General features: G+C 37.6%; 1 protein-coding gene across 4 annotated transcripts in view; it reads right to left on the bottom strand.

Moving 5' to 3' along the window:
* Positions 1-15828, bottom strand: part of ANK3 (ankyrin 3) — a 348817-nt gene that overhangs the window by 193056 nt on the left and 139933 nt on the right. The window contains exon 1 of one of the 4 annotated variants that reach the window (XM_079313271.1): positions 601-1030. The exons of the other annotated variants lie outside the window; for them this stretch is intronic. Coding sequence (XP_079169397.1) covers positions 601-714 — 114 coding nt within the window. The 5' untranslated portion in view covers positions 715-1030. Of the gene's footprint in view, positions 1-600; positions 1031-15828 lie in introns of those variants that run through there. 4 annotated transcript variants of the gene reach the window in all.

The following is a 15828-nucleotide window of genomic DNA, read 5'->3' as shown; positions in this document are numbered from 1 at the left end:
AACCAGGCTCTGTAATCTCAGCCACGTATTTTCCTAACAAAAGAAAGTTGCTAATAGCAGAGTGTTACAGCTCAATTCTGTAAAACACCTCACCGTTAAGAAAAAATAGAAACACTGAAACACATTATTTCTGTAACATTATCCTAAAAATGGATGTTTCCGAAGCCAAACATGTGACATGGTCTGAACACAAAGAAAAAATAGCTGCTTCTACACACATCCCTTTTAAGTGCCTGCATGTAAGGCAAAACTATCATGCTATGCTTTGCTGTTAAACCTACGAGAAAGCTCAGCATTAAACCTCACATGATGGTTACAAACTATTTTCAACTCACAGACAGTTTGCATATCACAGTAACATAAGTGGGAAATGAATGCCCACCTTCTGCATCATCACTGCAATCAACTAATATCTAATTAAACATTCAATTGCTTTGCAAACCCCACAGCCGTGGTTACAAATGATATTTCACAATGTTAACAAATTACTCCAACAGCTACCAAGTTACAGGAAAGAACAAGCTTTTAATACTTCAATTGCAAGGTAAGAAAATTAAAACAAAAGAATTCCTGTTCAGAATTTGGCACAGATCTAGATACCTTTTTCTTCCGATCCCGGGATCTTTTCCTGTGTTTTCTTTTTTTCTCAGTTTCTTCCTCAGCATTTATTTCTAAATCCCTGTTTTTCTTTAACTGTGATGCTGCGTGAGCCATAATGCATTAAAAATCCTTTACAACAATGCTCCCTTGTAAAAGGTGATTTCCTCGGGCACCTTTAGCCAGCCCTTACAGCAAATGTTCCAGTGATTGGAAGGAGATCTGTGACCAGAGCCAGGAACACATTCAGGATTCAGAGATCTCGCAGAAGCTTGCAGTCACTACAAAAACATATAGTTGCAGATTTCTTCCTATACCTTTCTGCACCTGAACCTTCGTAAAACAGTGCAGCCATCGTAATGCATTTAACGTAATGAAAAAGACAGCTGGGACAGAGAAAGCTGTATTATGGCTGTATCCCCTGCCACCAGCTGGAAGTGTCTAAGTGACTCCACTGAAGGGGGAATGCTGAAAAGGAGCGCTTTCTATTAAAAAAAAATCCAGAACAATAACATATGCTGCACTGTTTTTTCTTCACTGATCTTCAAGCATGTTTTTAAAACCTATGAAAAAAATGCAGTGTTAGCGTTGTTCGTCTCTCAGCTAGTTTTGTATAGTAAGCCATTTAACCTACAATGAAATGGAGCAGCTCCTACTTTAGGTTAACTGCTGATAGTGACAAAAAAAATAAAATAAAAATTTCTTTTTACCATGGAGACTCTGACTGCATTATGTAGAAAACAATGCATGCATTGCCATATCTTAACAGTGTGTCCTTTATAATGATTTTTCAATTCCAATACATTTTGTGAGAGAGGATTACAGAAAGCCCTGTTGTATTTTTTTTTCCTTTTTTTTTTTAAACATACTTATTACAACACATCATACAGAAAGAAAGATGCAATCACAGTGCTGTGTGAAACAGGCATTTAATTCATGGGAGATTTTCTAGCACTGGTCGTTTACGTGGTCAGAAATGGAAAACAGCACTATTTCCATGTAGTTGAAAATGTACTTTTAGGCTTTTATGTCAAGGCTTGCTTCAATCATCTTACTATTTTTGCCACCTGAGTCCTCAATGACTGCAGCTTTTGAATATTCATTATGGGAGGTAAAGTAGCAGTATTAAGGCCTGCAGGAGGATCTTTTACTAGGATGAACACAGAGCAAGCATCTAGTAAATAAGGAACCATATTTTTTCTGCACAAATATGAACAATCAGCAGCTTGCCTCAAGACTGATGTTTTTTAACCTTTCCCAGTACTCCTAGCAACATGCTTCACTGTAATAAAGATCAGTGTTTTAAGGCAGTCTGACTTCTTTCAGATAAAGCCCAAAAGTCTCTCCAAGTGAAACCAGTGTGTTTTACATAGTACTAGCATTTCTTTCCAGAAAGAAAAAAACAGATTTTGTTGTAAAAATTAAGTTAAATTTAAATTTGAAGTGCAATAAGCCAAATCAGTCTGAATCTTCTCAGGGCAACAAAAAATCCAGAGCTGTCTCACACATTAGTAAGTATTCTTCCCCTGAATTTGAGAGACATTTTTTGAATTCTGGTTTCTAAGGCCCAGCAAGCGACATGCTTTAGTTTTCACATAATATGGCTAAAATAAAAATAACCTTTTAAATCTACAAAACAGAAACTACTTTGAACACATTGTATATTGCCCAAAGGGCAGCACATACTGCACTGTTTGTCTCCTGTTCACAAACTAACAAAACAGGTTTAAAAAGTTGTTTATTTTGGAGTAATTTTCAAGAAATGTTTAAGGATGGAGGCCACAGTTGTGTGACCTTAGGGATTTTTTTTTCTGATGCTGTAAAACCACAGTTTCTGTGTGCAAGCAAAGCTCCTGCACCTATCCACCACCATGTGACTCCCCATATTCCCCCTCCACAACTGGAAGATTTCTGAAGCCTCATTTAATGCTGCCTTTGGAAGAGGAATGCTGCACTTGGGCAATGCCTGGTTTTGAACCAGAAGCAGTAACCTCCCACTTCTCTATGTTCTATGGATACTTGAATAAACACATTTCAAAAGAGTACAGCCCAAGGATGCTCAGAGCATGCTTTGAACTGCAAGGCACCACTGCAAGCTGTCAAAGGCCATGCTCAGGGAGGCACCTGGATTTTGGCCCAGCTCTTCAAGGAAGCCCAGGGCAGCAGTGAGGAGACTGCTCTAGAACAGGAGCCCTACCAGAGAAAGGAGCTGGCCATACTGCTGATCTATGGGGGCTGAAGAAGGCACCTCAAGAAGGACGGTGACCTCAAGATTCCCTGGGAAATTGTGCCTATTAAAAAAAAAAAAAAAAAAAAAAAAAAAAAAAAAAAAAAAAAAGGCAAAGCAAAAGCACCCAAAGCTTTACTTTCTAGCCTACAAGCTGCCTGCATGACCTTGGCAGTTTTCCTCTTGGAAGCTCAGATCTTTCTCTATAAAATAAAGTTGACATTAGTTCCCGTGTCTGACAGAACGCAGTTATCATGGAAGTGCTCAAAAAATAAAGCAGAACTAGAACTGAAAATGGATTCAACAAAATTCAATAGACTTGGATCCCTCTTATTCCCAGCACATTTCCATCTGTATTTGAAAGGCTCATCAGTCTTTGCCTTAGGAAACCAACTTTATTCCAGCCATAGCTGAAGTGAATGCTGCTGTCATTCACCACTTGCTGGTTAATCCTGTGACATCCTATAAGCCTTTTAACCATACAAGCCTGTAATTTATGCCTAAATAACCTCATTAAATGAAAATACAAACAATGCATTATTAAGTGTTAGTGTTTAAAATACTTGAAGCATACTTTTAAAAATGCTAGCACAGAGAATAACATGCACATATTCAGCTTTAACGCTCAAATGCCACCTTATGCACAGGTTGCATTCTATGCAGGTAGAATCAGCCCAAGCTTTTATTAATGAGAATAAATGCTAAGAAATTAGGATAATACATGAACTCACCCAATCCCTTGAGATATGCATAAATTGGAGGATTTTATCTGTCAGCCAAGAATGCTTCATCCCAAGGATCTTTTCAGCTAATTAATCAGTTGGACATAACATGCAGATGTTTTTATTATGTGGATTACAATCCCTGCTTGAACTACAGAGTCCAAACTCCTCCAGAATTAGATTTCAGAAACAGAAAATGCCTTTTCAAGCTACGGTACTGAGAAATTATTTTTTAGCTATGATTAGAAAAAAAAAATCAACATAAGAAAAAGAAAAGATCCCTTATAGTTGGAGAGATATTAACTAGGAAGATTTTGTATAGCTTGTAGGCTGGGATAGTGTCCAATAGAAAAGGAGGTACAAGAAAAGTGTGAGTAAAAGATTCAGACTCCTGTGGAAAAGCAACTGTGTATGTATAACTCCTGCTTTTGGTGAGCTGGCACCATTCACTGCAAGGTGATAGGGCACTGCCAGATGAAAGCTGGAAAAGTGTGAAAGTTTTCATGCCAGATATGTCATAACTCACTTCAAGGGAATTGGGCACTGGAAATCTTCATCAAGTGCTTCTTTTGTGACTTCAGTAAAATAATTAAGCTATTTGATTTCACCCTTAATTACAAAGTTAATGAAATGCCAATGAGTGTTTCAGCACCATCCATAGGGTCCTGATAAAGAATGATAAATTGTATCTTACTTAAACAATGGGAAATTTGCAGTTTCTGTTAGCACAAGGATAATGTCTACTTAGCTTCATCTACTCACAAAGTCATAATAATAGCTGGAAGTGATGCTATTAACTTGAAAGTGTATCATTTGGTTTAGCTTAAGATGTTAGTACCACTGTTAAAACTAGATTCAAGAGACTGCAAAACAGCATTAGCATATAACATTGAGATGGATTTGGGAAGAAACACAAAAATTCATAGGTGTTCACAATCTAATTACTTGTGTTAATTCATCAACTGGTCAGAAGCATAGAGAGCAAAGATAGTACTATCAGTTTACAGATTTTTAAACAAATGATACAGCATTAAAAATGAAAAAGGCACTCAATAAAATATTGGCTTACTGAGAAAATGCCAAAAAATATATTTATGAAAATCTGAGGGGTTTAAGGTAAGATGGAACACCACAGAAACATTCAATATTTACACTTCTCAGATCACTATGGATCAAAACAGGCTTCTGATCACACACAGTGCTAGAAGGTCATTATGACAAATTTTACTGGTAAACAAAGTATGTTACATTTTCCCAAAGACAAAAAGACCACTATAGGTGGACTAGAAATAGCAGAGAGAAAAGGAAAGGAAAACACATGGAGAGAAGTAAACCAAATTCTTATTAGGTTGTTCTTAAATTCTTAATTTCTGAGTTTTCCACTACTGCCCTGCTTTGGATTATGCCGAGTAAAGCATTGGAAATGAAAGGGGGAAAAAAAGAAAAACAAGACTTACTAGAAATATAAAAAAAATTCATGAAAATAACATTTGGGGAGAAAACTAGGCAGAAGAAATTTGAAAGAATAAAACAAATTATTTGTGAAAATGGGTTCACCATACAAAACTCTCTAATTAGTCTTTTAAGATCCATTTCCTTATTAGTTAGACTAGCAGGCCTTGTGTCTCAAGATCAAATAAACAAAACCAAACAGGACTAAAAACTTATTTAGAATCTAGTTTTACTTTTTATCTCCTGTTCACACATTTGATGTCCAGGATAGGATGAACTGATCTCCAAACATGCAGAAGATCAAGGCCAGTAAGTAGCAAATTAATGGAAAATAAGAAATGTTAAGGTTTGTTTGGCTCTTCTATGTTGTTGCATTGAGTTTCTCTCATCACCTACTTCTTCTGGCAGAATTCTATTTTGGCAATAACAATCCCAAGGAAACTGGGGAGAGATGACAGAAAGGAATGCATGCACTAATCTAAAGAGCAGGAAAATACTTAAATTGCATTTTATGTACCACTTTACTAAACCCTTACCTTCTAACCCCTTACCTTCTTTGAATTTACAGTATAAAATTTGGAATTGTAATTAATAATTTTTTTGTTTCTTAACAGAAAATTTAACTTAGTTTAACTTAACTTCTCTAGGGCACAAGAGCTGGAAAGTACTTTGGAAATGACACAAAATCAGGGATGTAGTGATAAAGACCAGAGGCTTACTACTTCTCAAATGACACTTCTTAAATTTCCTGTTGGAAATTTAAGCAAAAATGATAACAATTGTAAAAACAAAAACAATCAAAGAAAAACACACACCTAAACAATCACAACAACAAAAACTAAAACTGAACCAAACATCCCCAAACCCCTTAAACGCTCTCTGAAACACCCACACAGAAAACAAAATCATGGAATGTGCTTTTCACTAAGCCCTCTCCAGACACATCACCTGCCTTCTGAGCTGAAACAAGATCAAAGCAGCAGCTGCTTCTGAGCTCGTAGAATGAAGTGCAAAATTACTATTTCTCTGTCCGAGGATGACACATTTTGATGAAATTACACCTCCTGTGGTCCAGCTTACTCATAGTGTGAGCATGGCTGACATGTTGGTGAATTTTAACTTCAAGCTGGAGGCATGACTTTTAAAGAAAACTAGTACAGGTTTGGGGGAGAACAGGACTTTTGGATAACAAATAAATATGATTGAGTAGAAGCTGATTTATTGTTTACTTTTTAGCTCTAATTATACATTTTAAGACTATTGTCCACATGATCACACATTTCTTGATTGGTGCTTCTGTGTGGTTTATGTGCTTTTTGCCCTTCAGGTATGATGATCAGTCGCTGTTTAGAACTTTGTTGCTTACTTTTATCTTGGGTCTTTTAATTTCAGTATTCTGTTTCTTAGCTTCTTCTTTCTTGATTTATCACAATTTATGTTTTAGTGGCCTTGAAGGGTCTTAAGTTACAGAAAAAACACTTTAAAACGGTTCATCTTGTGCACTTGTTATAAACATTGGTCTAAACCAAGAAATATAAAGAAAAATAACTAAGAGTGTAAAGAAACAGCAAAATATACAGCAAAATATGGAGAGAAACAGCTAAATATATTTTGGTGGGTGCACACAATACAGACCAAGGCCTGGACTTGTTCAGACATGTCACTGTGGCCTAGACTTGTTCAGTATTACCACACAGGCTTTTGTTTGCCCTTAAGACTTGCTCTCTAAATCTGGACAGTTCAAAAGCTGAGATAAGGTTCACTCAGCCCATGGCTTCTGGTGCAGGGGAAATGGAGAAATAAATCTTCAGCTGTCCCAGGGCACCAGGCATGCATGGCTGGGAGAGGGACACAATGTGATCATGCATCAGCAGAGGAGAAAGAATTTCAGAGGGCTGAAGAGCACCCAGGACTGGAGATGAACAACCCTGACTATAAAAACAGGGTGATTTTGTTTGAGACCTACACAAAGAAAGGTATCTCACAGTGACAAATTAACTCTTCTGCAAAGATGGTGTAAAGAGTTTCATCTCTGACTCATAATCAGCTAAGGAAAAGGTACTGGTGTATCTTATTTATAGAGGCACACTAATTGCAAGATAGATTTTGTAGGGGTTGTGGATGGAACTGCCAAGCAGCCCAGGAAATGTACCCAATGCAAGGAACACTGATAACAAAAATATATATAACCATGCATAGTGGCTTTGGTTTGCCAATTTTGCCAATTTGAGATTTCCTGACCAACGTATCAATTTATGTCATTGATTAAGCATTGGCCAAATTGCAGCCACTAGAATGATTTACTAATTTCCTGCTGTGAGATAGGATTAGGAGGAAGGCTCAACTTTAAATGGTACAAAGAAAAACTTTATTACTAGAAACTATATGAAAAAAAAGCATAAAACTCAGAAAAAAACTTTTAGAATACTTCTCCTCCCCCCAAAACTTCTTTTCTTTCCCACTGCCACCCAGGAGAATGGAATTATTATCACTGTAAAAATTCCTTCCTTTTCCCACTATTATTGAGAATCATATCAATTTATGGGGCACACTTTAAGAATTATAACAGTTGAAACAAAAACTCTCTTCATCTTTGAAAACAGGTCTTTCTTCTTCCCTGGGGGCCAGAAGAGATTTTCATCTCCTCTCTATTAAAACTTACAGGATCATAGCCACTCCAATATCTGCTTACTCTAGCACCAATGCCTCTGCTCATAAAAAACATTCACCCACCCTATAATCCTCTATAGGGAAACAAGAGTCACTTTTCCATAGCTCAAAAAAGAGAAATTTCAGTCCATGACACTCATCTGTCTCTTGTCTGGGACGTTACTCTTCCTTTTGTCTGCCCTCAGTGTTTTCACGCTGTTTCTGTGTGTATCATCATCTTGGTCCTTTTCTTTCACTCAGCAGGGAGAACAAAGTGTCTGCAAGTCTCATTCTGGTCAGTGAGAGAGTTAAATCTTGCCTGCAGATGGTTATGTGATTTTCCCTGGCTGTGGCCAGGAGCTAGAGTCATTTCAGCAGCCACATTGGGCTGCACTAGGATCTTAGCAGGAAATGAGTAAATAATTCTACTAGGTGCACTGTCAATTTGGCCAGCACTAAATCCTCAACATAAATTGATGTGTTGACCAGGAAATCTCGAATTGGCAAACCAAAACCACTTCACGAATTGGTGTTTCCACCTGGTTGAACCAAAACTGTGGCATCTTTTGGTGGAGAATGCAGGCAATTGATGAAAGCTATGAGATAAAGATTAATTAGGAGGAAAATAGGCAAAGCATGTATTAAGTCATCAGGTTAAGTAGACTGATGAGAGAAAATATATGGTGTAATTATGGTGAAATGCCTCGGGGTGGAGGTAGGTGTAAGAAATTTTTCCCTCCATTTAATTTAGTAGTTCTTATTGTTTTAAGTAGAAGTTGTACGTTTAATAAAATGTTGATAATAATTTTTGGATGTGTTTCACAAAGTCAAGGGGTGGAATGTAGTGGTTTGTAAGGACTTCCTAAAATTTTTCTCTGCCAGGACCTGGGAGCCTCCTTTGAACCTGACAAAGGCCAATCTAGGTCTGATTTTCCATATTGACACATTGTTACACCAATGAGAAAAGTCTGTGCATCTTTGTGAAACATACATGTAAAGACAAAAATTTCAGGAAATCTTTACAAACCCCTACAAACCACTAAATTGTTGTGGAGCAAACACACCAAAAACTTTCTTCCCATTTGTTTTCTGCCAAGAATAATATTGCTAAACCCTATATTTACTTGGAACCACTGAATGTGCAACAAGCATGCACTTTTAAAAAAATTTTTTTCTCCTTTTTTTGCCTGAAATTTAAACACCACACTACAGTCTGGATTGAAACTCCCATGCAGAGTATCAGTAGATCACTAGGAAATGGCATTAAACTGGGTTCACACATCTTATATCCCAAACTGACACTAGATCACAGTGACAGTTTTCAACCCTCACTTGGAACTACTCAATGGTGTTCTGAAACTGTCTATTCAGAATATTAACTTCCCTCAGATTCCTACTTTCATCATTTCTCTCTGCCTAGTTCACCATGCCCACTAGCTACTGCCAGCCACAGTAGGGCAACCAGGAGGTCAGTGGAATGCTGCCACAGGGCACCAAACTGAGTTTTGATCTGGAAATTTTGTTAGATGTGTCTACAAATGGCACCAACAGAGACAGGAAAAGCTACCCCTATATATATATATATATATAAGAATAAGTGCAAAAAGCAGGTTTGGCATCAGTTTTGCACTCCCACATGCAGAACTTGAACGCTGTCTGTGACATGATAGGAGGATCAATTCCATCCTGGGGAGCTTTGAAAAAAGAAATGCAAAATGCCATTCATCAGAATTTTATGATTCAGCTACAAACTTCACCCTGAGAGGTCAATTAATCACTGCTGCATCTGTTTACTTCTGCTGTAATACATGAAAGCAATATGCTCACACATCCACTGAACACCGAGCCCAAGCTGGGGTTTCCTCCAATATAAGGAAAGCAGTTACCAAGGAGGTGGCTCACAGAAGCTCCTCTGCCAGGTCATCCAGTCCCCAAACAGACACAAGTTATTCCCTGCTCATCTCAGATGGAAAACTCCCTGTCTCAGAGTGGTTTAAAAATAACCCAAAACAGCAGCAGAAAATGTCTTTGTGGTATTTCAAGTTTCTCAGCATCAAGTCCCCCCCGCCTGCTGTCTCTTTTTTGGAGCAGTAGCTGTCTCATAATAATAAAAGCTACACAAAAAGCTTTTATTAAAAACCATTGCAGAACCTGCAAAAGTGCCAGGAAGTGAATGTGCTTAAGCAAATGAAGCTACCAAACAGAGTGGGATGGCATCAGTCACAAAGAGATGCAACACCTTTGCCTGTAGTTAGTAGGTCACTTTCCAATACCCTTTAATTAATATTCTTTGATTTTTGTTAGGTTTGAGTCAGAAACATATACTTCAGGCTAAAAGGAATTTTGACCAAATCAGCCTTTCTGTAAATGATTGCACAGTATGTACCCAGGGGTAGCAGGCCTCTTCCTCTCTGCTTTAGCAAAATACTGTCATCACGAAAACATCATTTAACCTTTCACAACACAGCCCCAAAAGGAAAAGTACTTTTAACTTTGGACAAAGGCAGCACTTTATCACCTTCTGAAATGGATTATTGCCCCCATCCACTGTCAACAGTAGAGAGCTGCACTGAGTGACCTAGTGCCTGCATATTTTCTGTTGCCAAGCTTGGAATATTATGAGCAGTTTACTTGTTTTATTTTGAAATAAAAAGTTGCTGAGCAAGTGTAACAAAGGACCCATCTGCAAAGGTCACAAGAAAGACTCTTTGAAGTTGTCAGCATTTCCCAGTTGCCCCAAGATTTCCAGCTGTATAACTTTTATGTTTAACTTCTGTGGTGCAAAAATGCAGAAATTATGAGAAAGGAAGAAAAACGGCTCCTTTCCTTGTTTGTAGGGTAGGTGGTTTTTTCCTTTTTAATTTCCCTGAACTACTTGGATATATAAAGAAATATGCTACTAACTATTCCTAAGACAAGGAGAACAGGTACATGTGAGCTCACAAGGCAGTTTCTCCCTGTTCACTGCCACATTTGAGTGCTGGACCAAGGCTACCTCAGCAAGTACAGAGGACATAATTACTCACTCTGACTTTCATTGCAGACTTCCCACTTTAGCTGAACTAAGTGCAGAATTTTCAGTGAAGACATTAGTCCCTGCCAGTATACACACAATTTCTTAACCTTTAAGGAAACATTTGAAACGAAAATATAAAAGCAAAAAAGAAACCTCTAACCTACTCCAGCATAAGAAATTCATTTAATTAGATTCTTTAATTATTCATAATTCCTTTTCCTATGTTGAAAAGACCATCTTTGCCTCATTCCCAAAGGACTGTCTCCATAATTAAGTCACGGAATCATTAAAATCCCAACATGTTATCTGAGTGAGATTTTAGTGCTTTAAGTGTTCTGAACTCTCCATGCAGCAGTAAGTTGACTTTTATAGGAAAAAAATGCAAAAAAGCAGAATCATTAGCAGTCAATAACAAGATGCAGAAGGGTATTAAATGCATGTTTTTCAGGTGACATTTTTCTCACTTTCTGTTAAGTAAATTCACCTACCAGTCCTAAAATCTACACATTTATACTTAAAACAATTGTATATGAAAATTCTCAGTTTCCTTAAAATAACAATCAGTATTATAAAAAAACACCTCAAGGTAATTTTAGAAACATAGATGTATATTTTACCTCAAAAGAAATGAAAACCCCAACCAAAACCTAAATAATCCCAAACCAAACAAAAAAGTCCAGCTATTAGTACTTTGATACTAAAATCCTGCTGGAAGAAACCCTTGCAGCAAGAAAGGTAACTATGAAAGATTCATTTAAAAAATATAAAAATCACTGCCACTAAAAAAGTCAGAAATGTTTTGTTTCTTCATAAATTTCACATAAAGCTATTAATATTCACATGAGGCTGAGTTCTTTCTTAGCCTAACAAGAGCAAGTGGGCATATGAAAAAAACCCACTTACCTGTATAATAATGATTATTATCACAGATTAAAGGCATTGATGTGATGCCTGAAAGCCCAATTTTAATGGCCTAATGTTAGTAGCCTGTTCAGAAGAAGAGAATGTGGCATTTCCTGTCCAGATCTGGCTGCAAGATGAACACACACTCCACAGGAGGTGGGAGGGAATGCATCCCTTCTGCTTTAGAGGGGGTGACTGCAAACAGCAGAGGAAGAAGTTGGAGGGGAAGTTGTTTAGTTTGCATTGCATGGCAAACAACATACATCAACACAAGTTTATACACCAGGGATGTAAACACAAAAGTAACAGCCTGGAAGACAAAGGAAAGAAATCTTTCTCTCCTACACAGCTTTGCTTGGGTCTCATCTGGAACACTGTGTCCTATTTCAGGCACTAAATTTCTAGGAAAAAGTTGTCAGCTGGAGATGTGAAGAATTTATTGCTTTAACTTTGAAATCACTCTTCTTCAGAAAACAACCTTGAATGCTTCCCTGAATCTGTGGTTAGTAATAAATAGCTTTGGATGTGCATTCCATAGCAAAGACAAGTACCAGCCAGCACTGAACCTTGCTCATTTGCCTGTCTCGCCCTCCTGACTTTTCATTCTTTCCCCCAAAATAGGCAAATCCAGATGATTGGAGGAATACCTACATAAAAACTAAAGATCACTCTTTTTCAATTCTTTAGAACTCTTAAAATTTCTGTTCCTGTGATTTGTTTTATTTTAAACTAGCTTGTGGAGCTGCTGAGAAGGAGGAATGTTACAGGGAAATTCTGTTCAGAGATTTTTCCCCTTTTAAAGATAGAATAAATTCTGACTAAAATGTTTAATGAATCTAAACTTTAAATAATCAATACTTCACAGAGCAGAAGAGAAGAAAACATAGAAGAACTGTTGCTCAGAACAGCTCCAAGGCTACTGAAATGGGTGCTACCAGCAAGGATATATAACAATGATAACTCCATGCAGTTCATGCTAGGACATGGGAATTACATAGGCTTAAGATAAAATTCCAGCCACTCTGAGTTTGATTTTGAGGGGGTTTTTTTTTGAAACTTCCTGCAAAGCATGCAGGATAGAACTGTTAAAGACCAAATTAGTACTAAACTTGAAAGAACAGGGTGAGGAAAGAAATCTCAAAAACACAGGAGATATTAAAATTGTACACTGGTCTGGTTAAACTTTCAGTGTCCTAGAGATCTCCTCTATCTGAATCTGTCACCATCTGGAAGTTATTGGGATGAACTGCAATCAATTTGGATTTGTCATGAGGAAACTATATAAAAATAATTTTATTTGATGGGAAGGTGACAGACATTGAAGACTGGAGAAAAGCAATACTTGTACCTGACATTCTCATAAGCAAGGTAAGGAGCATGGTGTTGATGAAAAGATTGTTAGATTAATCCAAGAGGGATCTGGTAACTGAACTAAGGAACAAGATATTAACATTCATTGTCAAAAAGGATTCATGTTCTGCAAGAGTTTGTCCTGGATCTGTTTCTACCCAATGTTTTATTAATGATTTGGGCAATAAGAAAAGTTTACTACCCTTGCAAATGTGAAACTAAAAGGAGCATGTGAATGTTAAAGAGTGAAACTTTAGACCAAAATGGTAAGACCGGGGGGGGGGGGGGGGGGGGGAGGGGAAACAATCAAAACAGATGAATTTCAGTGAAAATATGAAGGAAATAAAATTTTCACAGGCTAGAGAACAAGTAAGGACTGTTCTTCAGCATTGTCTGCAGGGTATAAAACCTTGCAGGTTCAACACAGGACAGCAGACAAGCAGCAGAGTGTGCAGAAGGTAAAGCCTGCACTGTGAAATCACCTTTCTCCTCTACTTAATATTTGCAAAGCTACAGATATACTATGACTGACTTCTGTTATTCTGCTGCCAGGAAGATATGAATATTTGGGAAACAACAAGAGCAATCAGAAGTCTGTAAAACATATCCTCCTTTTGCCTGAAGAAAAGATGGCTGATGGAACATGGCAACAGTCCTGGAGTCAATCAAAACCTGACAAAATGCAGAAGAAAACAGCCCCTACTCCAACATTACTATGGAGAGTAATAGGAGTAGAAAGTTTCCATTGCAGCAACCAGATTTGGGTGAGATACTATGAGAACTTTTAACACTAAGGAAACTCTGCAACACGGTGCAAGAGATCAGAATGGAAACTTTATAACTTCCCTTGGTAAAATACATATTAGGATCCACTTGGCAGTTCTTGCAATTGTGCTGTTTGTGACCATCCTATGAGCACCGTAAGAAGAGCTATTCCAGCTTCCAAAATCTGTTCCCTTACTGAGACAGTACAAAACTATTTTATTGATTTCAGTGTTGCATACTTTAGTAAGGTAGACAGTTAGAAATATATTTTCTTAATGTAAAAATCTATGACCATTAGTTGTCTCACATTATCAGAACAGAGCTCCAAATGAAGATCCAAATCAAAAGAGAACAATGATGTGTTTGAATTATTCTGGAGAGTTTGAAAGTCTTTAAAAAGTATTTCTCTATCAAAAATAGAATTTTAAAAATCTATTTTTATTCTATAAGTCTGAAACTTAAGAAGAATCAAACACAATAAACTATATAGAACTATAGAATATGCTGAGAAGTCTGCTCTAAATTGCAGGCACATCAATGAATTCTAAAGAAAATGCAGTTGAAGATCCTTAGGCCAGTGAGGATGAGCACAGCAAGCTTGCTACCCTGGCCTTGAGGAGAGCAGGCTTTGGCCTCTTTAGGGATCTGCCTGGTAGAGTACTGTGGGATAAAGCCTCCACAGGAAAGAAGGACCCAGGAAAGCTGGTTTATATTTAAGAATCACCTCCTCCAAGCTCAGAAGAAATGCATCCTAACAACAGGAAGCCAGGCAAAATCACCAGGATGTCTGAGTGGATGAGCAAGGAGTTCCTGGATTAACTAAAAAAAAAAAATAAAACCCAGAGAGAATGGAAGCAAGGACAGGTGGCTTGGGAAGGATACTGAAATATTGTTCAAGCAGTCAGGGATCAAGTTTGGAAATTTAAAGCCCTGATAGAATTAAGCCCAGCCAGGAACATCAAATGCAATGGGAAAAGCACCTACAGGTATGATAAAAGGAAGACTTAGGAAAATGTGGGCCCTTCCCTGGAGGGAAACAAGATACCAGGTTACACAGGGTATGGAGAAGACTGAGGTACTTGACCAGGTTTTTGCCTCAGCCTTCACCAACAGATGCTCCAGCTGCACTCACCAGTCCCAGGAGGCAAAGGCAGGGACTGGGAGAATGAGGCACTGCCCATTACAGAAGATGGTCTGAGACCATCTGGGGAGCTTGAAGGTGCACAAGTCCATGGGACCTGAGGAGATGCAACTGCGAGTCCTGAGTGAAATGGCAGCTGAATTTCCTAAGCCATTATCTACCATATTCAAGAATTTGTGGTATGCTGGTGAAGTTCTCACTGACTGGAAAAAGGGGAAGCATAACCTTCATTTTCTGAAAGGAAGACCCAGGCAACTACAAGGAACCCATCAGCCTCATACCAGTGCCTGCCATGAAGAAGAGTCAGAGTAGATCTTGAAGGTCTATTCCAGCCCAATCCAAAGTATTTTATAAACATATGGAGTCCTAGACACCATTTTCCCTTATACATTAAGATGCTCTGTTTTACAGCACACACAAAATCAAGACTTTATATGGATTCTTTAGGGAATTGGACACATTTTTGAAATTAACTTGCAAAACCACTACATAAAATTATAGCTATTTAAAGAAATCAGAATAATTGATAATGCATCTCTTCTAAAGATTGTCTTGGTTTGAAAGACAGGTGTTTGTTAAGAAAGGCAGGAGCCTCTCTTGAAATGGACAATGTAAAACTCCTCCCTCCAAATTATTATAATTTTGAAATTAAGGAGCTCTCAGGCAAAGATATGGGAATAGGAATAACATTTCTTTACTAGGAAAAATCCCTACAGTTACAGTGTATATTCTGAAAGGTATTCACAAGCTGCATAAAGACAGACTAACAAAGATTCAAGTTATACAGGCCACATCCGTACAAATGCAGTTTGAATAGCTGTGTGGTTTGGCAGAGGCTACAGACACAGTGATAATCAAAATCAAATTTTGGATTGCATCACAAGAACTGTGTTTGTGAACAGCAAATGAACAACTTACATACTATTCAGAAAAAAAAAAAAAAAGAAAAAAAAAAAAAAAGAAAAAAAAAAAGAGAAGCTCTAATCAGAATCAGCCAGTTCTCACA

Source organism: Erithacus rubecula (assembly GCF_903797595.1).
Source record: "Erithacus rubecula genome assembly, chromosome: 9".
NCBI classification, from domain to species: Eukaryota; Metazoa; Chordata; class Aves; order Passeriformes; family Muscicapidae; genus Erithacus; species Erithacus rubecula.
Note: the sequence above shows the minus strand (reverse complement) of the source record. Positions and strands in the feature narration are given on the sequence as shown.